This window comes from Enoplosus armatus, chromosome 1, assembly GCF_043641665.1.
Source record: "Enoplosus armatus isolate fEnoArm2 chromosome 1, fEnoArm2.hap1, whole genome shotgun sequence".
NCBI classification, from domain to species: domain Eukaryota; kingdom Metazoa; phylum Chordata; class Actinopteri; order Centrarchiformes; family Enoplosidae; genus Enoplosus; species Enoplosus armatus.
In genome coordinates, this window is record NC_092180.1 from 30,386,550 (window position 1) to 30,402,669 (window position 16,120).

Below are 16,120 nucleotides of genomic sequence, written 5' to 3' on the forward strand. Positions count from 1 at the left end.
ACTTTTATTGAAAGAAGTTTGGATGTGTCGGAAAGTTGGAATGCAATTTTGTCATATTTGACTTGAGAGACACTTTGTATTTCGGGCTGCATTTTTTGATCCAAAAACAGATTTTAAATAAATATCTTGCAAAAAAAAAATTCAAAGACTTATTTTGTGATTTTATTGATTTGTATGAAGTGAAGCACTTTGCTTGGGGTATCACTTTCCTTTCAGTTCTGTTATGTGCAGCCATTCCCTCTTGTCTTACCACATTACCTCTTTCTCCCTCAAGCAATTTTATTTATATAGCCCAAAATCACAAATAAAAAATATATAAAATCACATATGGGGCTTTACAATCTGTGCAGCATGCAATGCCCTCTGTTTTTAGACCCAAACCCTTTGGAAGAAATATGGAAGAAGCTCAGGAAGAGCAACAGAGGGAGGGGGTTGTGGAGAGGAACTAAAGTGGAATGAGGAAACAAACACAAGTGCTTTTATGTTAGATGTTAAGTAGACGACGGACAGATTTGTGACAGGGAAATGAATAATGTCAGAGGTCTCTGTATGTCTAAAAAACGGGCGCTGGCTCATGTTTTGCACAACAGTAATAATGTATGATGAAAGGAAATATGTGGCTCATGTTTTGATGTTATTTTATTAAAATGACATTGAAATTACTTTTACATTTTCTTTTTAATATCTGCAATATAATTATATATTATCACTTCTTATTTTATTTCTTATTCATTTATTTTCTCTTCATTTCTTTGATGTAACATGAAGTAGGTGAAGCCCTGACGCTACACACTCCGGCACAGTAGGTGGCGGTATGCACCTATACACCTTGGTTTGCGATCCGCCATTAAATCAGAGAAGAAGAAGAACGCGAAGAAGAAGAAGAAGGCTTGTCTCGTGTTCAGAGAGCATGCGCTGTACTGTCTCTGCCTGTCTTCCTGGAGCAAGAGAAGTTGTTGACTATAGTTAGGTTCTCCTTCGGGAAGTCCACGCCAACCTGAAAATGGACGGTGAGTTTAATACCGTTGGCGCTCCCTGCCCCCCCCCCCCCCCCCGCTGTCCTCGCATTCTTACTTTCAAACAAACACGGGTGTAGTTAATAATGGATAATTGCTGCTGCGCCAGCTCTCGTGACGGGTCATGTCGCTCTGTGACTGCCGGATGTGGAAACAGGCAAGAGGTTGCTAACACGTTAGCTACATCAACGCTACAAAGCCATAACATGTCTTTTTTTTTTTTAGTTGCGTATTATGGAGTTCTGACAACCTTTGACATTCATGTTCACACTGTCACCCCCCCCCCCCCCCCCCCCGTGGGAGTTACAGAATGTGTCTTATACAAGTTTAGGACTGTGGAAAGGTTATCACAGTGCAGGTGGGATCCTCATTCATCAGTGTCACAGGAAAGTCCCTTGTCTTCAGAAATGGGAACACACCTTTGCTTGCTTATGTCAGGAAATCCCTGGATAGCTGCTGTTGTCAGCCAGCACAAAAAAAAAAGTTTTATCTCCAACCTGTGCCGACACCTGACATTTAGGTATTTAGGTCATTCGCAGTGGCTTGTTATAAAACCTGAATGGTAGACTGCGAGGCTATGCGAGTAAACCGATAGCCCGGAAACATGGAAATCCGACACCGTCCAGGAAAAAGTCAACTGGTTTAGATGAAAGTCTTCCCCTTGGAAGGGGCTTCATTTTCGGGCTTCCGACACACTCTCTGGAAAACCTGAAAATTGTAATACAGCTCTCCAGTCCTACAAAATTTAAAAAAACTAGATGAAAATCATTTATCAAGCCAATATGCCAAACATTGTCAGCTTCAGATTTACTCCTTGTTATATGATTGTACTTGAACTGAATATCTTTTAAAAAAAAAAAATGTCACCTTGGGCTCTGTGAACTTAGACTCAATCGATTAAAATAGGAGAAAAATAATAGATGGACTAATTGACAATAAAAGTAATTGTTAGTTATTAGCAGCAGTAATAATGCTAGTAGTCATAAGATAGAGGTTGTTCAGATCGGGTTTTGTGTAATACTAGTTCTGTTTTGTGTCCTTTCAACAGAAACACTTGTTCGTGCCAGGATCCCTCGAGATCTGGTGAAGGTTCTCGGTGTTGAGGTAAGCAGATGCTTCTCACTGGGCATGTGATGTGCTGTGTGGTGTTCCTATGAACTGTGTAATCTCTCATGTGGGTGCGAACGATCCCCAAGACTTTTCCCCCGAAGGAAAGTGGCACAAGACCTAGACCTGTAACAACGAGTCAATTAATCGATGAGTCAACAGCAAATTCAGCAAAAATGACCAAATTAAATTGCTGCATCCACCTTCTCAAATATGAGGATTCGATGCTTTCCTTTTAATGAGTCAATGATTGTAAGATGTAAGTAAAAATGAATGTCTTTCGGTTTTGGACTGTTGGTTGGATACAACAAGACATTTGACTTTCACACAATCATAACAGGCATTTTAACTATTTTCGGACATTTTAAAGAAGAAACGATCAATAGATTCATTTAGAAAAAGCAGATTAATCAACAATGAGGAAGAACGTTAGTTGTTGCCCTGATGATGTCATACAAATTTGTGTCTATATTAGAGCTTTGCAGGCTGATGTTATCAGCCAATAAGTAGCTTAGCACGGATATGTCGGCAAATAGAAATTGTAGTATAGTAACACATTGTTCAATAGCTTATTGTTTTCTGCCTGTAAAACATAAATCCCTAAAAAAATAACATTTATTTTTCTCAATTTATGGTTAAAATGTTTGTATTTGTTTTGATTATTGTTCATCACAGTGTATATAAGGCGTCTAGCTGAAGCTAATTTGCAGCCTCCGTCACCGGTTAGGCTTTTAAATTCAGGATAAAACAACAGAACAAATAAATGGATACAACAATTTACAGTCATTTAGTCTAGTAGAAAATGTTGATGTTTGATAGTAAAGTTTATTGCTAAACTGTAAAATATCCTGCCGCCGTCCAAATATTTGTCACAACTCTTTACCACACACATTATAGAGATTCATTCCAATAATGATAATTGTTAAAACTCTTAATTACTATTAGGTCAGCCTCAAAAATCCCATCAGACAGGCTCTACTAAACCGAACAGTTTACTTCAAAGGTTTTGTGTGACCTCTGCAAATGTCCTCGGTGTCTTTGCCTCATTTCCAGTCTCAAACCAGCCCTAAAGCGGAGGCCTTCACCCAGGCGTTCCTGAAGAACAGCATTCAGCAGCCCACGCGGCATGATCTAAAGAGCATGCTGAGCCACAAGGCTGTGATTCTGGGCTACACCAGGCCCAAGAAAGACAAGTCGAAGAGAACCCGCAAGAAAGCCAAAGGACTGAACGCTCGGCAGAAGAGGGCAATGAAGGTCTTCCAGATCAAGCCTGAGCACCAGAGGTTGGTCAGGAAGCTGAAAGATGGGACCGTTGCAGGGTGCTGCAGGAATGAGTCCTAACACCCAGAAATGAGTTGAGCATTTTTACACTTCCGGTTCCCTCGTCTGGAAGTCAGTGGGTTTTTGGTTAGATGCCTGAAATAAGGTCTGTGGTTACACACAAGCTTAAGAGGTTTTCATGTTTCCACTCGTGAATTTAGAAGCTTCTACGTGTCTTTAAAAAGGCGGTTGCTAACAAGCGGAAAGTGTTCGGCAATCTACTCACCAGTCCGCCTTTACAGCCTCGTTGTGTTTATACTCTATATCTATCTGTCTATATATCTATAGCTGTCTATATTGTAGTTCCTTTATAGCCTAACGTTAGCTTTTTACTTCTGCTGATTCCATTTGCACTTCAAAAGTCATAAAAGTGGGGTTCATTAGTGAAGATTATCTTGCTGAACAAAACGTGTCATAAACCTTTGTTTGCCACAGAGCTTATTTTCTGCAATGACCCAAAATCCCTTTGGCTGTTTGTCGAGGGAACCAGTGCGACGCTAACTTCTGGGTTTGCCTACAAAAATACATGACTGCATCAAAATATTCTACATTTCCTGTTTACCCAGTTGTTTTCTAGCCCCTCCTCTCTCCCCAGCATCACTGTCTTTATTATTATTATTGTAGATACGAGCTTTTCCTGCCACTGCATGAACTCTGGAGACAGTACATTATTGACCTGTGCAGTGGATTGAAACCAACAAGGTAAATCAGTTTGGAGCGCCACAGACCCCGATATTCATCATTAAGGGAACGCATGCTACGTTTTTATGTGGATGTCCGCGCAGTGTTGATGGTAAATGTCTGAAGCAGTAAATTCCTGAGTGTGTGTGCTATATTAACTGAGAAAGATGAGTTCTCCTGCTGTAAAATCGGTGTTGTCGTAGTGACGTAGTTGGAGACTCGGAAGAACTACAAACTATGTCAGCTTGGATTTCTAGTCTTTTGTCCGTGGGTAGCCGGGGGGCAATGCGGCGGCAATCGAAAACCAACCTTTTTCTCTTTGCTTGTAAACTTTCCAACAGCCAAAATGGCATCCCACAATACGAGAGTAGAGGATGTGATGGACAAGGATACATCTGACAATGTGATGGCTGACTCAGATATTCAGGAGGGCCGTGCAGGAGGACCAACCTGAGCTGCAGAGAGCAAATGGCGACTGGTGGAGCCTTTGCTCAAATTGCCCTCCGACAGCAACAGAAACTGAATCATTCTGCTGCAGGGAATTTCAGCGCGGGCAGTTTTTGTCGGCTGCCGTTGTCAACGGCGACCCTGAGAACCCGCTTGTGCGTTACTAATGCATGAAAGTTTTATTCACTTGGACAGAGGCGTGCTAGAGACCTTCTTCAGAAGGTAAACTGGAAAAGACAACCGAGACCAGCAGGGCTGAGAGAGCAGATGACCACTGACTGAGTATTTCTGTTAACTAACAGTATGTTTTGGCCAACAAAGTAACAGCTATAGGTGAGGGTGCTACTCCCACAGGCTGGGGGCGATGTTGGACTAATATTCAGGGACAGTCAAGAGAAACGGTGTGCACATTTAAGCTTCAGTTGAAACTAAATAACACAAGCAGTAGGTTGGATGCTGGTAACTGTTTTTTCATGTTGCTTTTTTCTTTTTTTTTTTTTTAGCTCAGCTAGCGTTAGCTTTGTTGTTATACAGAAGCACCCAGCAGCAAAATTGCTCATACCATAAAGCTGTTGTGCGGCCCGCTGGGTGGGCATTGGCTTCAGAGGCTTGCATGCAATGCATCCTGGTACATGTAGGCACAGCCAGTACAGCTCCACACTGAGGAATTTATTGCTTCAATTGAGTACATCTACCATCAACACTGAGTGGGCATCCACTTAAAACATGGCGAAATATCTTTTTTTTTTTTTTTAATTACTCATTTGAAGCAAGTTCAGTAAGGCCCTCTTACTTTTACTGTATATTCAACCTCGTATGTTTGGTTTACAGCAGTCCACAGTTTGTGCAGCAGAAGCTTCTGAAGGCAGACTTCCATGGTGCCATCATCACAGGTACAGGCCACAATGACTTCCAGTAACACTATCCAGTGTTAAACCTCTAGACTACCAGGGCTTCCCCTGAACTTGGGTGTCGTTTGTTTTCGCAGGCTGACTGACCAATAATACGGAGGAATCTATGAGAAATGATGCAGTGGAAAGCTTCAAATGTATAGATACAGTGTTGATCACAATCAGTTGTTACTTATTGAAGTTTGATAGCACATTTGGCAAGTTGTTTTTTTTTATGCAATACATTTTATACTAAGACATTTTTTTGTCCCTACATCCTACATCCTCAACATTTAATCTCCAGAATCTGAACAATCTGTGAATGCATTTTGGTATCGAATATAGTTCATTAGTTATTGACCAGTGTTTGTCCAATCAGGTGCAGAAAGGATTCATGTCGATGTCCCATAATGTCCTTGGGGCGGGTGGACTTTTTTTTGGCTATTATTCAGCACCACAGAAGGGGAGATTGTGACCATATTTCTTAGTTGGTTGAACATGTTTGACTCTAAGGTCATTGGGACCTCAAAATAGGATTTCACACACGTTGACTGGGACGACACAATGAGTAAACAATAACTAGCACAGTGCGGGCTTTCCTCCATCTCGTCCATTCTGCCTCAGCTACGACGGTGTTGTACTAATGGTTTTATTTTTGTTTGTTTGTTTGTTGCTCACAGTGGTCCGGTCTAAATGCCCCTCATATGTGGGAGCTACAGGGATTCTAGTCCAAGAGTTCAAACACGTTTTCAAAATCATCACCAAAGAAGACAAACTGAAAGGTTGGACTGACGGACGTTTCACTCACTGACACTCACCTTTAGCAGGACATGTCTTGCTGTTTGTTAAGAGCTGGGTCTGTCACACGAAGTATTAATTACAAACTGATTTATATTATTATTATTATTATTATTGAACTTTTAGTTTTAAGAGATACATAACTGTAGAACACAATAGACAATTGCTCTTCCTGTCTGCTGTGGAAAAGGTCTATTCATTGCATTGGTTGATCAGTTTGATTATTTTACATGCATGTATAATGATATTAGAAACATTATGGCTTTAAGAAAATGGTCTCTGGGTTTAATGTAGGCCTACAGGTTATGGGTGGGTTGTCTGTATTAATATGTGACAACATTTTGTTTTCGAACCACATGATAAAAAGTTAAACCAATTTAGTAAAATTCAACTTTTTCCATTAAGACACATTTGTTCCTCTGTTTTGTTTTTGTTTTTTTTCTCACCCTCCACTTGTTGTGCGACAGTGATCCCGAAGAGGAACAGCGTGTTTGCAGTGGAGATCAATGGCTTCGTCTCCCACATCTATGGAAGCAAGTTTGAGCAGCGAGCCAGCGAGCGCTCCGCCAAGAAGTTTAAAGTGAGAGGAACCATCGACTTGTGAGTGTGCTTCAACAAGAGACAGCACAAACTCCGACTTCTACTGACCTCTATTGGCGGTCAGGAAGAATTGTAACAACAATGTCCACTGTGGAGCAGATGGATTTTGTTGAGTTGTTACGCATATGGACGACTGTCACGCATGTATCACCTCATTTTAAAGGGGGACTCCACCAGTCTTGCATACTCAGGATCTGTTTATGTTTGTGTAATGTGTCTCTGTGTGAGGGGCTTTGTCAAGTCTGCGAAAACGACCCTTATCCATTTTGGGCTTGGACACTACACCCTGGCTCCGAACCCAATCCATGTCCTTTTTAATATTGGGTATCTGCCGATTCCGAGTCAGACCCGGTACAACTATACAGCTGATAAGATTATACTATTGATATGAATGACCGCTCAGCTGGGAGAACGCGGCTCCTGAAAATGAACGTGACGCGATCAGCCAGAGGGAAGACATCGAAGGCGAGCTCCTTCCCTCAGAGGATCTTTGGCTGAGTGCAGACACCGGCTGCAGGGAGCACTTTAACCAGAAAGGTCAACGCTTATCTTATCAAGTCGCTCAAGGAATTAATCCGGGTGTCAGAACTCAGAACCACACGCACCTGCGTGGACAAGCGCATTCACGTTCACACACTCTCACTTTGACCGGCATGCGAGTGAAATGCTGCAGTAGCAGTAGAGTTCAGTAAACAAAGGGTCGGCTTTTGATGGGGCCCATTACAAATGCTCGGCTCAGCCCTGATACTGATCCTTAAGATTGGCTCGGGACATCTCTACACATTTACAACAGAAAGAAAGTGTTTTGGGAGACTAAAAGTCAGAATATCTCTGCCTCAGTTTCCCAACTTTTTGAAAGTGTAATATTTAAATTGATGATTTTTTTTATTTTATTTAATGCTTTTATATTTATTTATGCTTTTTGATTATGTTGAACTATATTTGGCTCAGGCTCAGCACGCCTTTTTTTTTTTTTTTTTTTTTTGCCATTAGGAAACATGCAGGACTTCCTTGTTCACTTTTTGTAACAGAAAATGTAAAACATGTTGGCCTTTTAAGCTGTTTCTGACTGACGGCAAATACAATACAACACTGTACTTTGTGTGCTTTCTTGAACTCCTGCACCTGCTCCTGAGGACGTCTTAGCACCTGAGCGCTGCTTTGCAACTGGCAGATCCCCGCTGCCCTGAGGGCCTTGTAAAATTCACTTGGTTAGAGAAGTTGTCACTGCTGGGCTGTGAGGTGTCTGTAGTTTTTGCCCTTGAATGACACTGACACTTGGCTTTAGTGTGGTTTTTTTTTTTTTTTTTTTAGTTGAACTATTTGGGCTCATTATAGAGGCATGCATGCAGAGGTTTGACTTGGATCAGATTACTGATCAAGACCGCAGAACCCAGACTTTCAGGTTTGTGTCATGCGGAGCCACAAATATATGCATGCTGTGTGCAGATACCACACAGTACTCTCTTTAACGAAGACACACGGTTAATTAAGCTTAGCCTGTGACTCCATAGTCAATAAGTAACTCATTCACATTTATAGGAAACATTTCAGAAAGCCCCTTGGCAGAGCCAGGATTAACTGCCCTGTGCCCTGTAGGGGGGAGGCTGGCCCTCAGTGAGCACAGTTCACAGGAAACTATTGAGGAAATTCGTGTGGAGGGAGGATGTGACACTACCTTGCGTTAACCACCTGCAAGATTAAAATGGCTCAAGCTTGCTTTACTTTATCATTTTTTTCACAATTCCGACCAACGCATGATGGCTGAATTCCATTTAGCTGCTTCAGTTTCAGGGTCCTGGCATTTGTTCATGGCTTACTGGGACTCTTGAATGGAACGGAGCCATTGTTGGTAACATCTGTGCCTTTTTTTTCCCCCCTCTATGACAAGTCAAAACACCCCCCCCCCCCCCCCCCCCCCCAGCTCGAGTCTCTGGTGTGCACTGATTTAAAAAAAAAAAAAAAAAAGAATTTCATTATTTTCATCTGTTTTCTTTCAAAAGATTTCCAAATTCTGTGCGGAATGAATGTACTATAGCGCCTGCAAAAAAACTTCCTGCAGTGGAACGAAAAAAAGTTTGACTATCACTACTTTTTGCCCACGATCCCACAGTGCAATGTGTTGCGTTTATGTAAGTCACCTGTCGATGAGGTGGAGAAAACATTCTGAAGCTCCTCTACCCGGCCATTGGGATCTCCCCCTGCGTTCTTGTGCGTCGCTTACTGACCGTAACCCTGCCGACCTAGATGCCACTACACCGGTTTGTGGTTGGTTTGCGCGGCCAGCTACTGGAAGGAACGCGCGATTCAATGAGCTTGGGAGCAGCGGGATGTCCAGATGAGACATGACAAATGAGATTTTTGTTTGCGAGACGTGACCTCTTCGTCGGGTCAGTTCTACTGTTTATCTCTGGCTTCTGCTTACGGTGGGGTGAAAAAAAGGTCACTCTCTACTGGTGTAGTGGGTGAAATGGATAGTTGGGTGATGGAGTGCGTGCTGAAATGCAAATATACATTCATGAGCTGGAAACAGTGGAAACTACAGGTTCCTTCGAATTGACTGTCGTCAGCACATTAAAACCTCTGTTCTGTGAAGGCTGGCATTTCCTCATTTAGAATTGATTGCGCCATTTATTCTGAATTCAAATCCAGCCCCCGCCCCTTTACTCCTTGCAAGACATGTTTGTCTCAAAGCTGACTTTCTTTGGAAAGCCCCATTGCGTCACCAAGAGCGAAGGGTTTAAGTGCTTCTCCCCGGCTGCCTCTCTCATCAGAGAGAGACGAGAGGGAACACACCTGCAGAGACGCGGAATTCATATCAGCAAAGAGACTTTCACTGTCACTCCGAAGACGGGACAACTTGTCCAACTTGTCCAACTTGTGAACTAGATACAAGGGCACCATGGTGGACCAGCTAACGTTTGCTCAGGAGAACCGGGAGCGGATCCACGCCGTTGAGAGCTCATTTGGGCCGTCGGGGAAGCCCCTGTCTCAGCCGGGTCGGGTTCTGATCGGAGAGGGCCGGCTGAGGAAGCAGAGCCGCCGGGGGCCGCAGCACAAAGTCTTCTTCCTCTTCAACGATGTGCTGGTGTACGGCAGCATCATTCTGAACGGCCGCTGGCACAAAAGACAGCAGATCATCCCCCTAGGTGAGCAACTCACCTGCGTCTCCTGAACACTTGATCCAACTAGACAAACCCCCCCCCCCTGAGGAGGAGGATTAGGCTTCATTGTTTTATAAGTTTTAGGGTTATAAATGCCTTGACAGGTGTGACGGGAGCTGTGAAGGACTGGGAAGCTTTTCTTGCCTTGTTGACCATGCCATAGTGTTCACACCTTTTGTTCCCTTGCATTAACATACCTTTTTTGCTTTCATAATTTCAGAGGACATCCAGCTGGAGGACTTGGAGGACGGTTTGAGGATGAAAAACCAGTGGCTGATCCGCACACCGCGGAAGTCCTTCTACGTGGCAGCGGACTCGTACGAGGAGAAGCGCGCCTGGATCGAGCACATGGAGGAATGCCGGTCCAGGCTGCTGCAGAGCGGCAGCCGCAGGCCCGGCTCCAACTTCGCCGTCACCTGGATCCCCGACCAGGCCTCCGCCATCTGCATGCGCTGCTCCGACAAGTTCACCGTGACCCAGCGTCGACACCACTGCCGGAAATGCGGCTTTGTGGTCTGCGGCACGTGCTCCAAGAAGCGAGCGGTGATTGGGCACATTCACCCAACGAAGTGGCTGAGGGTCTGCGCCATGTGTCACTCGAGTCTTTCGAGGACGGCGGCAGAGGCCCAGGAGATGCCTTGTCAGAGAGGACACGGCGCCGGGAAGGTGGGCTCGGATGAAGACGAACTGGAGGGGTCCAGCGAAGAGGAGGAGGCAGAGGAGCAGATGGAGGACCATCACCCCAGCAGGTGGATGGATTCCCAGACGGTCTCCTGGTCCCCCTATGTCTACCTCAAGCCGGAGCACGCGAGGCCCCAAACATAAAGCCCATCACAGAGTGCTGCACTCAGTCAGAAACAACCTTGCGTTGGACTTTGGGACTTGCTGTAACATGGACACAATGCTCATACAGCTTTAAGCAGTAGAAGCAAGTTGAATGTGATTCTCACTCGTAACCGTACCAAGAAAACAATGTATGCCCTGCAATTTTGTACACACTTATATTTATTGATGTGAATAATAATAATAATAATTGATGCTGTTTGTGTAAACACTATTGCTGTGAAGCCGTCACTTTATTTTGCCTGTGTGTAGAACACTTGAGGTAGGCTGTCAGTGTTTGTGTGCACGGGAGCGTTTGGACTTGAAATGAACTGTGAAATAAAGCACTCACAAAACAGATGCGCCGTTTGTCTGTGATGACTGGAGTGTTACCACCAAATACCTGCAAAACGAACGGCATTCCCGTCAGCCTCGGCTGTACCGCGTGTTCATTGCCAATTGGTTATTAGCATGCCAACATTCGCGCACCACGCTTGCTTGTGTTAGCATGCGTTGCCGTGCTTCAGTGTTTGGCTTGACTCTTTCTGCTGTGAAAACTGCATTTACAGCATTCCTTGCCGCTATTCTTTCCCTCGGGTCAGACAGAACAGGCCTGCTGATACTTTCTTAAGTGGCGAGTAGTGGCGGAAGAAGTACTCAGTACCCAATATCACAATGTATACCATACAAAATATGGTGACAATGGGGCCAAACGAGACCAGCCACTGGTTTAATCTTTGACTAATTGTTTATAAGATAATGGTGGTGGGGTTTTTTTTTAATGTTAAATCTTAATGTCAAATAAATGTAGTGTGAGTAAAACATACAATATTTCCCTCTGAGATGTAGTGGAGTAGAAGTATACAGGAGCTCAAACTTGAAAAAAAGTACTCGTGTGTGTGTGTGTGTGTGAGGGAGAGTCTCGCTAACTTGACCTTGTGTTTGTTTGGGGTGTGAAGTCATTGTGGTGGTTTACAGTAGATGTGATGTGACATTTTCACTGGAATTAAAACAGGTCATCGTGACTGACAATTTCCCCTGCTCAAAGAAGACTGTAAACAGAGCACACCCTTCAACCTGCCTTCAGATACTGCTCACGCTTCTATGTCATTTCCATACAGAGGACATATATATATATATACAGTGCTACTGTATATATTTTTTACCTTTATTTTTCACTTGAATATTGTAAATGTGTATATTCCTATTTTCATATTTTGTACATACTTCTATTTCTAAATTTATGCTACTTACTACTCTTGAATGGGAGCACCGATACTATACAATCCCCCCCCCCCCCCGGTCGGTGTTCCACATGAGCGAAACTATTGTTTGTTTTCCCACAGGCAGGGAAAGCAGTGGCACTGAGCCTGGTTTTGACCGCGGTGTCAGACCTGTTTGTCTTGTCTGCAGCGTGGCTACGCGGAACAAGGAACTGTTGAAATGTTCTCTGGAAGAAGACACTTCGGCGACGGTGCACGAAAAAAGAAAAAAAAATACATGAATCTTCCTGGTTCTCTTGTGAAGATGTAGCCGAGTGTGATGTTCAGGAAAGAATTTAAATGTTTGGCCAAAACAGATGAGTCAGTGACTCTAAGACGTGCGGGAACATGCAACAACCTCTTGTTTCATTCAGCAACAACAAAGTATTCACAGTTGCCAGTACTTTTGCCTCTCGCCTGGTTCTTATTGTTCCTGAATAATGCGTCAGATTTCAGTAAACTGTCTCATGTTGTTACCGTGTACAAACAAATGAAAGCCATAACACTATGCATGCTAATTCGTCTTGGTCTTCAATTATTCCTACCTACGAATAAATCGTATAATTACTTATAACGTTTGTATTTCTATATCCCTGTCTGTGTTGCCAGAGACGGCGTAAGTACAATTTTAATGGTTTATTTGAGTTTTTACATGTTATGCTGCTCCGCCGTAGTTTTGGAGATAAATAAGAGATGTATGTTGCACCTTTTACAATATTCACTGCATCCATTTTGTAATATATATATATACTGTATATATATAAATAAATATTATACACAAATATTCCACCTCAACCAGCTACATCTTTTAAATGCTGTTTACATGTTAATAATAATAAAACCCCAATAATTACCCAATACTATAATATATATATGAGTACTTTTACACTTATTATATTTGGCGGATAGTATTTCTCTGCATAAGCAAAGCTTTGAAATGCAGGGTTTTTACTGCTGCTTTTATTGATCAAAACAAGCTTCCTCACCACCGACAAAGGTCAGTAAAAGAAAACAGCAGGCCTTTGGGGGGAAAAGCCACCGCTCGCTCAGTTTAAAGCACCAAGACTTCAGATAAACGAGAAGGAAGCGCAGAGTGCGTAAACTTTGAAAAACACTGCGGTCGGCTTCGGTTCCTCTTTACACAAACTGGTTTTCTAAGGAAATGAAGCTGGACACCAGTCTCGCCCCGGCAGAAGACAAACATTTGCCTTTATTTAATTGCTTTGCTTCTTGCTTAGTAGTTTGGTTTATTCAAGTGAGTTAAAAAGGCTGCATGCGCTTAGTTAGATTAGGTATGTTTTACAATTGGATAATGATCAGTATCTGATCTGCAGCAGTGGCAGAGAAATCATCTCGTGACATGTTTTTTTTGTTTTTTTTGTTCATCCAGCACTCAAGGCCCTCATAATATTTATAGTCACCTTCATTAAAATGGGGTGTTCCACTGATTTTACGCAATGAAGATCGGTTTACTGGTCTTGGAGAGTGCCGCCCAGCCTTTAGTCTTCTGTGGAGGAGCTCTGTCAAGTCTGGCAAAACAACCCTGATGATGTCACGCATGCAAGTCAATTCTGCCTGGCTGGCTGCTCATGTTTTGATTAGGCTGAGCGGTTTTGCAGCGTCACGGCCTTGTAAGGGATCCTGCGGCAATGTTGCACAAGGAGGTGAAACGTCCTGTTACGACAGTTTGCAAGCGTGGTGCAATGGCACTTGGAAATACATCACTTATTTGAATAGATGTAAATTATAATAAAGCGTCGAGGTGATTTCGACTCGTAATGGTCCATGTTTTTTTTTTCCAGTGTCCCGTTGCACCGTGTGGCGTTTGGGGTTGTTCATCACTTCACAGGGCAACATGTGGGTGGAGTTGTGTCACAGGGTGCAGGATTTTGGTGAATCCAAATGTAATATCCTTAAGACTAAATGTAATGACGTCAGGAACACTCATTGGACAGTTGGTTTTACTACAACCCCGCCTTTGAACCTAGAATATTTATCATGAATACCCTAAGGATATAATAACAGATAACATGCATGGCACACGGCGGAAGTACTGGTTTTTATTGATTTCCTTATATTCATATCTTTTAAGTTCTGCTGTGCTTATATTGCGTGATTTTATACGTTGTGTTTTAAATGATTTGTATTGCCGTGCTTGGTTTTGGTTCAGTGCTTTTAGTCTGAAATGTACTTGTAGGCATGTGACCACATTAACATTAAATGCCTGATCAAATGCGACGTTTTCACTCAAGACAGTGGGAAAAACTCAAGTTTTCACTCAAATCAGCTAGAAAGTGGACATGTCTCCAAAGCTCCTCACAAATGTATATCCCTTGACAGTATATACAGCGAATAAACGTCCCTGCCAGGCCTTCAGCCTTTGTTTTCACCTTCACTTTCAATGGCCCAGCTCCAATTTGTAAGACTGCAGTGTTACTCTTTCGAGTGAGACCCACACATGGACTTAAATGGACGTCACTTATAAAGCATTCTACGTGGTGTGACTCCCCCTGGAGGTCACATCTTTGTCACTGGATCATTTTGCGAGGTATACGCTGTCAATGCAACATATGAATGAAAGTCTTTTATCAAGATATACCTCTTTAATGTCTCCGGTTGTTGATGGGGGGGTGGGGGGGGGTGGCCCCTGAATCACCTCATGAGGAGCCTGCGAGAAAGGAAAAACAAGACAGGCTGTTCCCTGTGTAACAGTATGTGGCAAGTTGGCCAGAAATCAGCTTACTACAATTACCAAATGGAACGCCTTAATATTAATGTTACTTTCACTTTAGGAAAGTAGAGTTACCTTTTCTTTCAAACTCGAATCACTGTTTACCTCCATTAATGCTGTTATATTACTCTCCCGCAGCCCAGGGTGGACCAACGGCACCCGCTTGGGGTTGGTTGGAGTTATTGTAATTATTGTTATTTAGTATATTTTTCTAACTTTTTTTTTTTTTCAATCGCAGATTTGGTGATTTGGTGGTTTGCTGGTGTCGCAGCATCATTGCAGCCACACAGTAGTGACCAAGGGATGTTTTCCTGTTTGTGGACACCAGTTGGTTGTTGGCAAGACTGTTGACAATGTGTGATTTGCTGGAGCCGAATACAATAACATGATAAAGGTATAAATCAATACACAAATAGGGTTTTTTTGTTTTTTTTTAAACACACTGCAACAGAAATAACTAACTGTACGGCAATTGAAATGTGATGGCCTCAATGACAATGAAAAATGTTTTATTTCCTCAGCTGCATGGTCCTTCATACACTGCCTGCACAATTATTAGGCAAGTGAGTATCTTGACCTTTTCGTCATTTTCATGCACATTTTCCAACTCCAAGCGATATAAACTGGAATGCCAATTGGATTTAAGCATTATCAGGTGATGTGTATTGGTGTAATGAGGGAGGGTGTGGCCTAAAGTGATCGACACCCTATATCAAGGTGTGCATAATTATTAGGCAGCTTCTTTACCTCAGACAAAATGGGCCAAAAAAGAGATTTAAGAGACTCTGAAAAGTCAAAAATTGTAAAATGCCTTTCAGAGGGATGCAGCACTCGAGATCACCGAACAATCAAACGCTTTGTTGCAAATAGTCAACAGGGTCGCAAGAAAAGTGTGGAGAAAAAAAAGACGCAAATGAACTGCTAAAGACTTGAGAAGAATTAAACGTGACGCTACCAGGAACCCATTAACCTCCCAGTGCTGCCATATTCCACAAATGCAACCTACCTGGAGTGTCCAGAAGTACAAGGTGTTGGGTGCTCAGAGACGTGGCCCAGGTGAGGAAGGCTGAGACACGACCACCACTGAACAAGACTCAGAAGTTGAAACGTCAAGGCCGGGCCAAGAGATGTCTGGAGACAGATTTTTCAAAGGTTTCATGGACGGATGAAATGAGAGTGACTCTCGACGGACCAGATGGATCACTACTGGGCACAGAGCTCCACTTCGAGTCAGACGCCAGCAGAGGTGGGGTACTGGTATCATGGGCTGCTATTATTAAGG

At 43.0% G+C, this 16,120-nt stretch overlaps 2 protein-coding genes across 3 annotated transcripts; both read left to right on the plus strand.

The window, feature by feature from the left end:
* Window positions 1-937: 937 nt before the first annotated feature.
* pop4 (POP4 homolog, ribonuclease P/MRP subunit) lies at window positions 938-7,956 on the plus strand. 2 transcript variants are annotated; one of them, XM_070906153.1, is made up of 7 exons: window positions 938-1,010; window positions 2,065-2,120; window positions 3,177-3,406; window positions 4,068-4,145; window positions 5,403-5,464; window positions 6,142-6,243; window positions 6,727-7,956. In XM_070906153.1, the coding sequence occupies exons 1-7, from the start codon at window positions 1,004-1,006 to the stop codon at window positions 6,861-6,863; spliced, it is 672 nt and encodes a 223-aa protein (XP_070762254.1). In that variant the 5' UTR covers window positions 938-1,003; the 3' UTR covers window positions 6,864-7,956. The 2 variants fall into 2 exon arrangements, with proteins under 2 accessions (XP_070762254.1, XP_070762262.1); XM_070906161.1 differs by having other exon boundaries at window positions 5,406-5,464.
* Window positions 7,957-9,621: 1,665 nt separating this feature from the next.
* On the plus strand, window positions 9,622-11,205 carry plekhf1 (pleckstrin homology domain containing, family F (with FYVE domain) member 1). The gene is made up of 2 exons (XM_070907044.1): window positions 9,622-10,008; window positions 10,244-11,205. Exons 1-2 carry the CDS (start codon window positions 9,762-9,764, stop codon window positions 10,846-10,848), a joined length of 852 nt encoding a protein of 283 aa, XP_070763145.1. The 5' UTR covers window positions 9,622-9,761; the 3' UTR covers window positions 10,849-11,205.
* The last annotated feature ends 4,915 nt before the right edge of the window (window positions 11,206-16,120 follow it).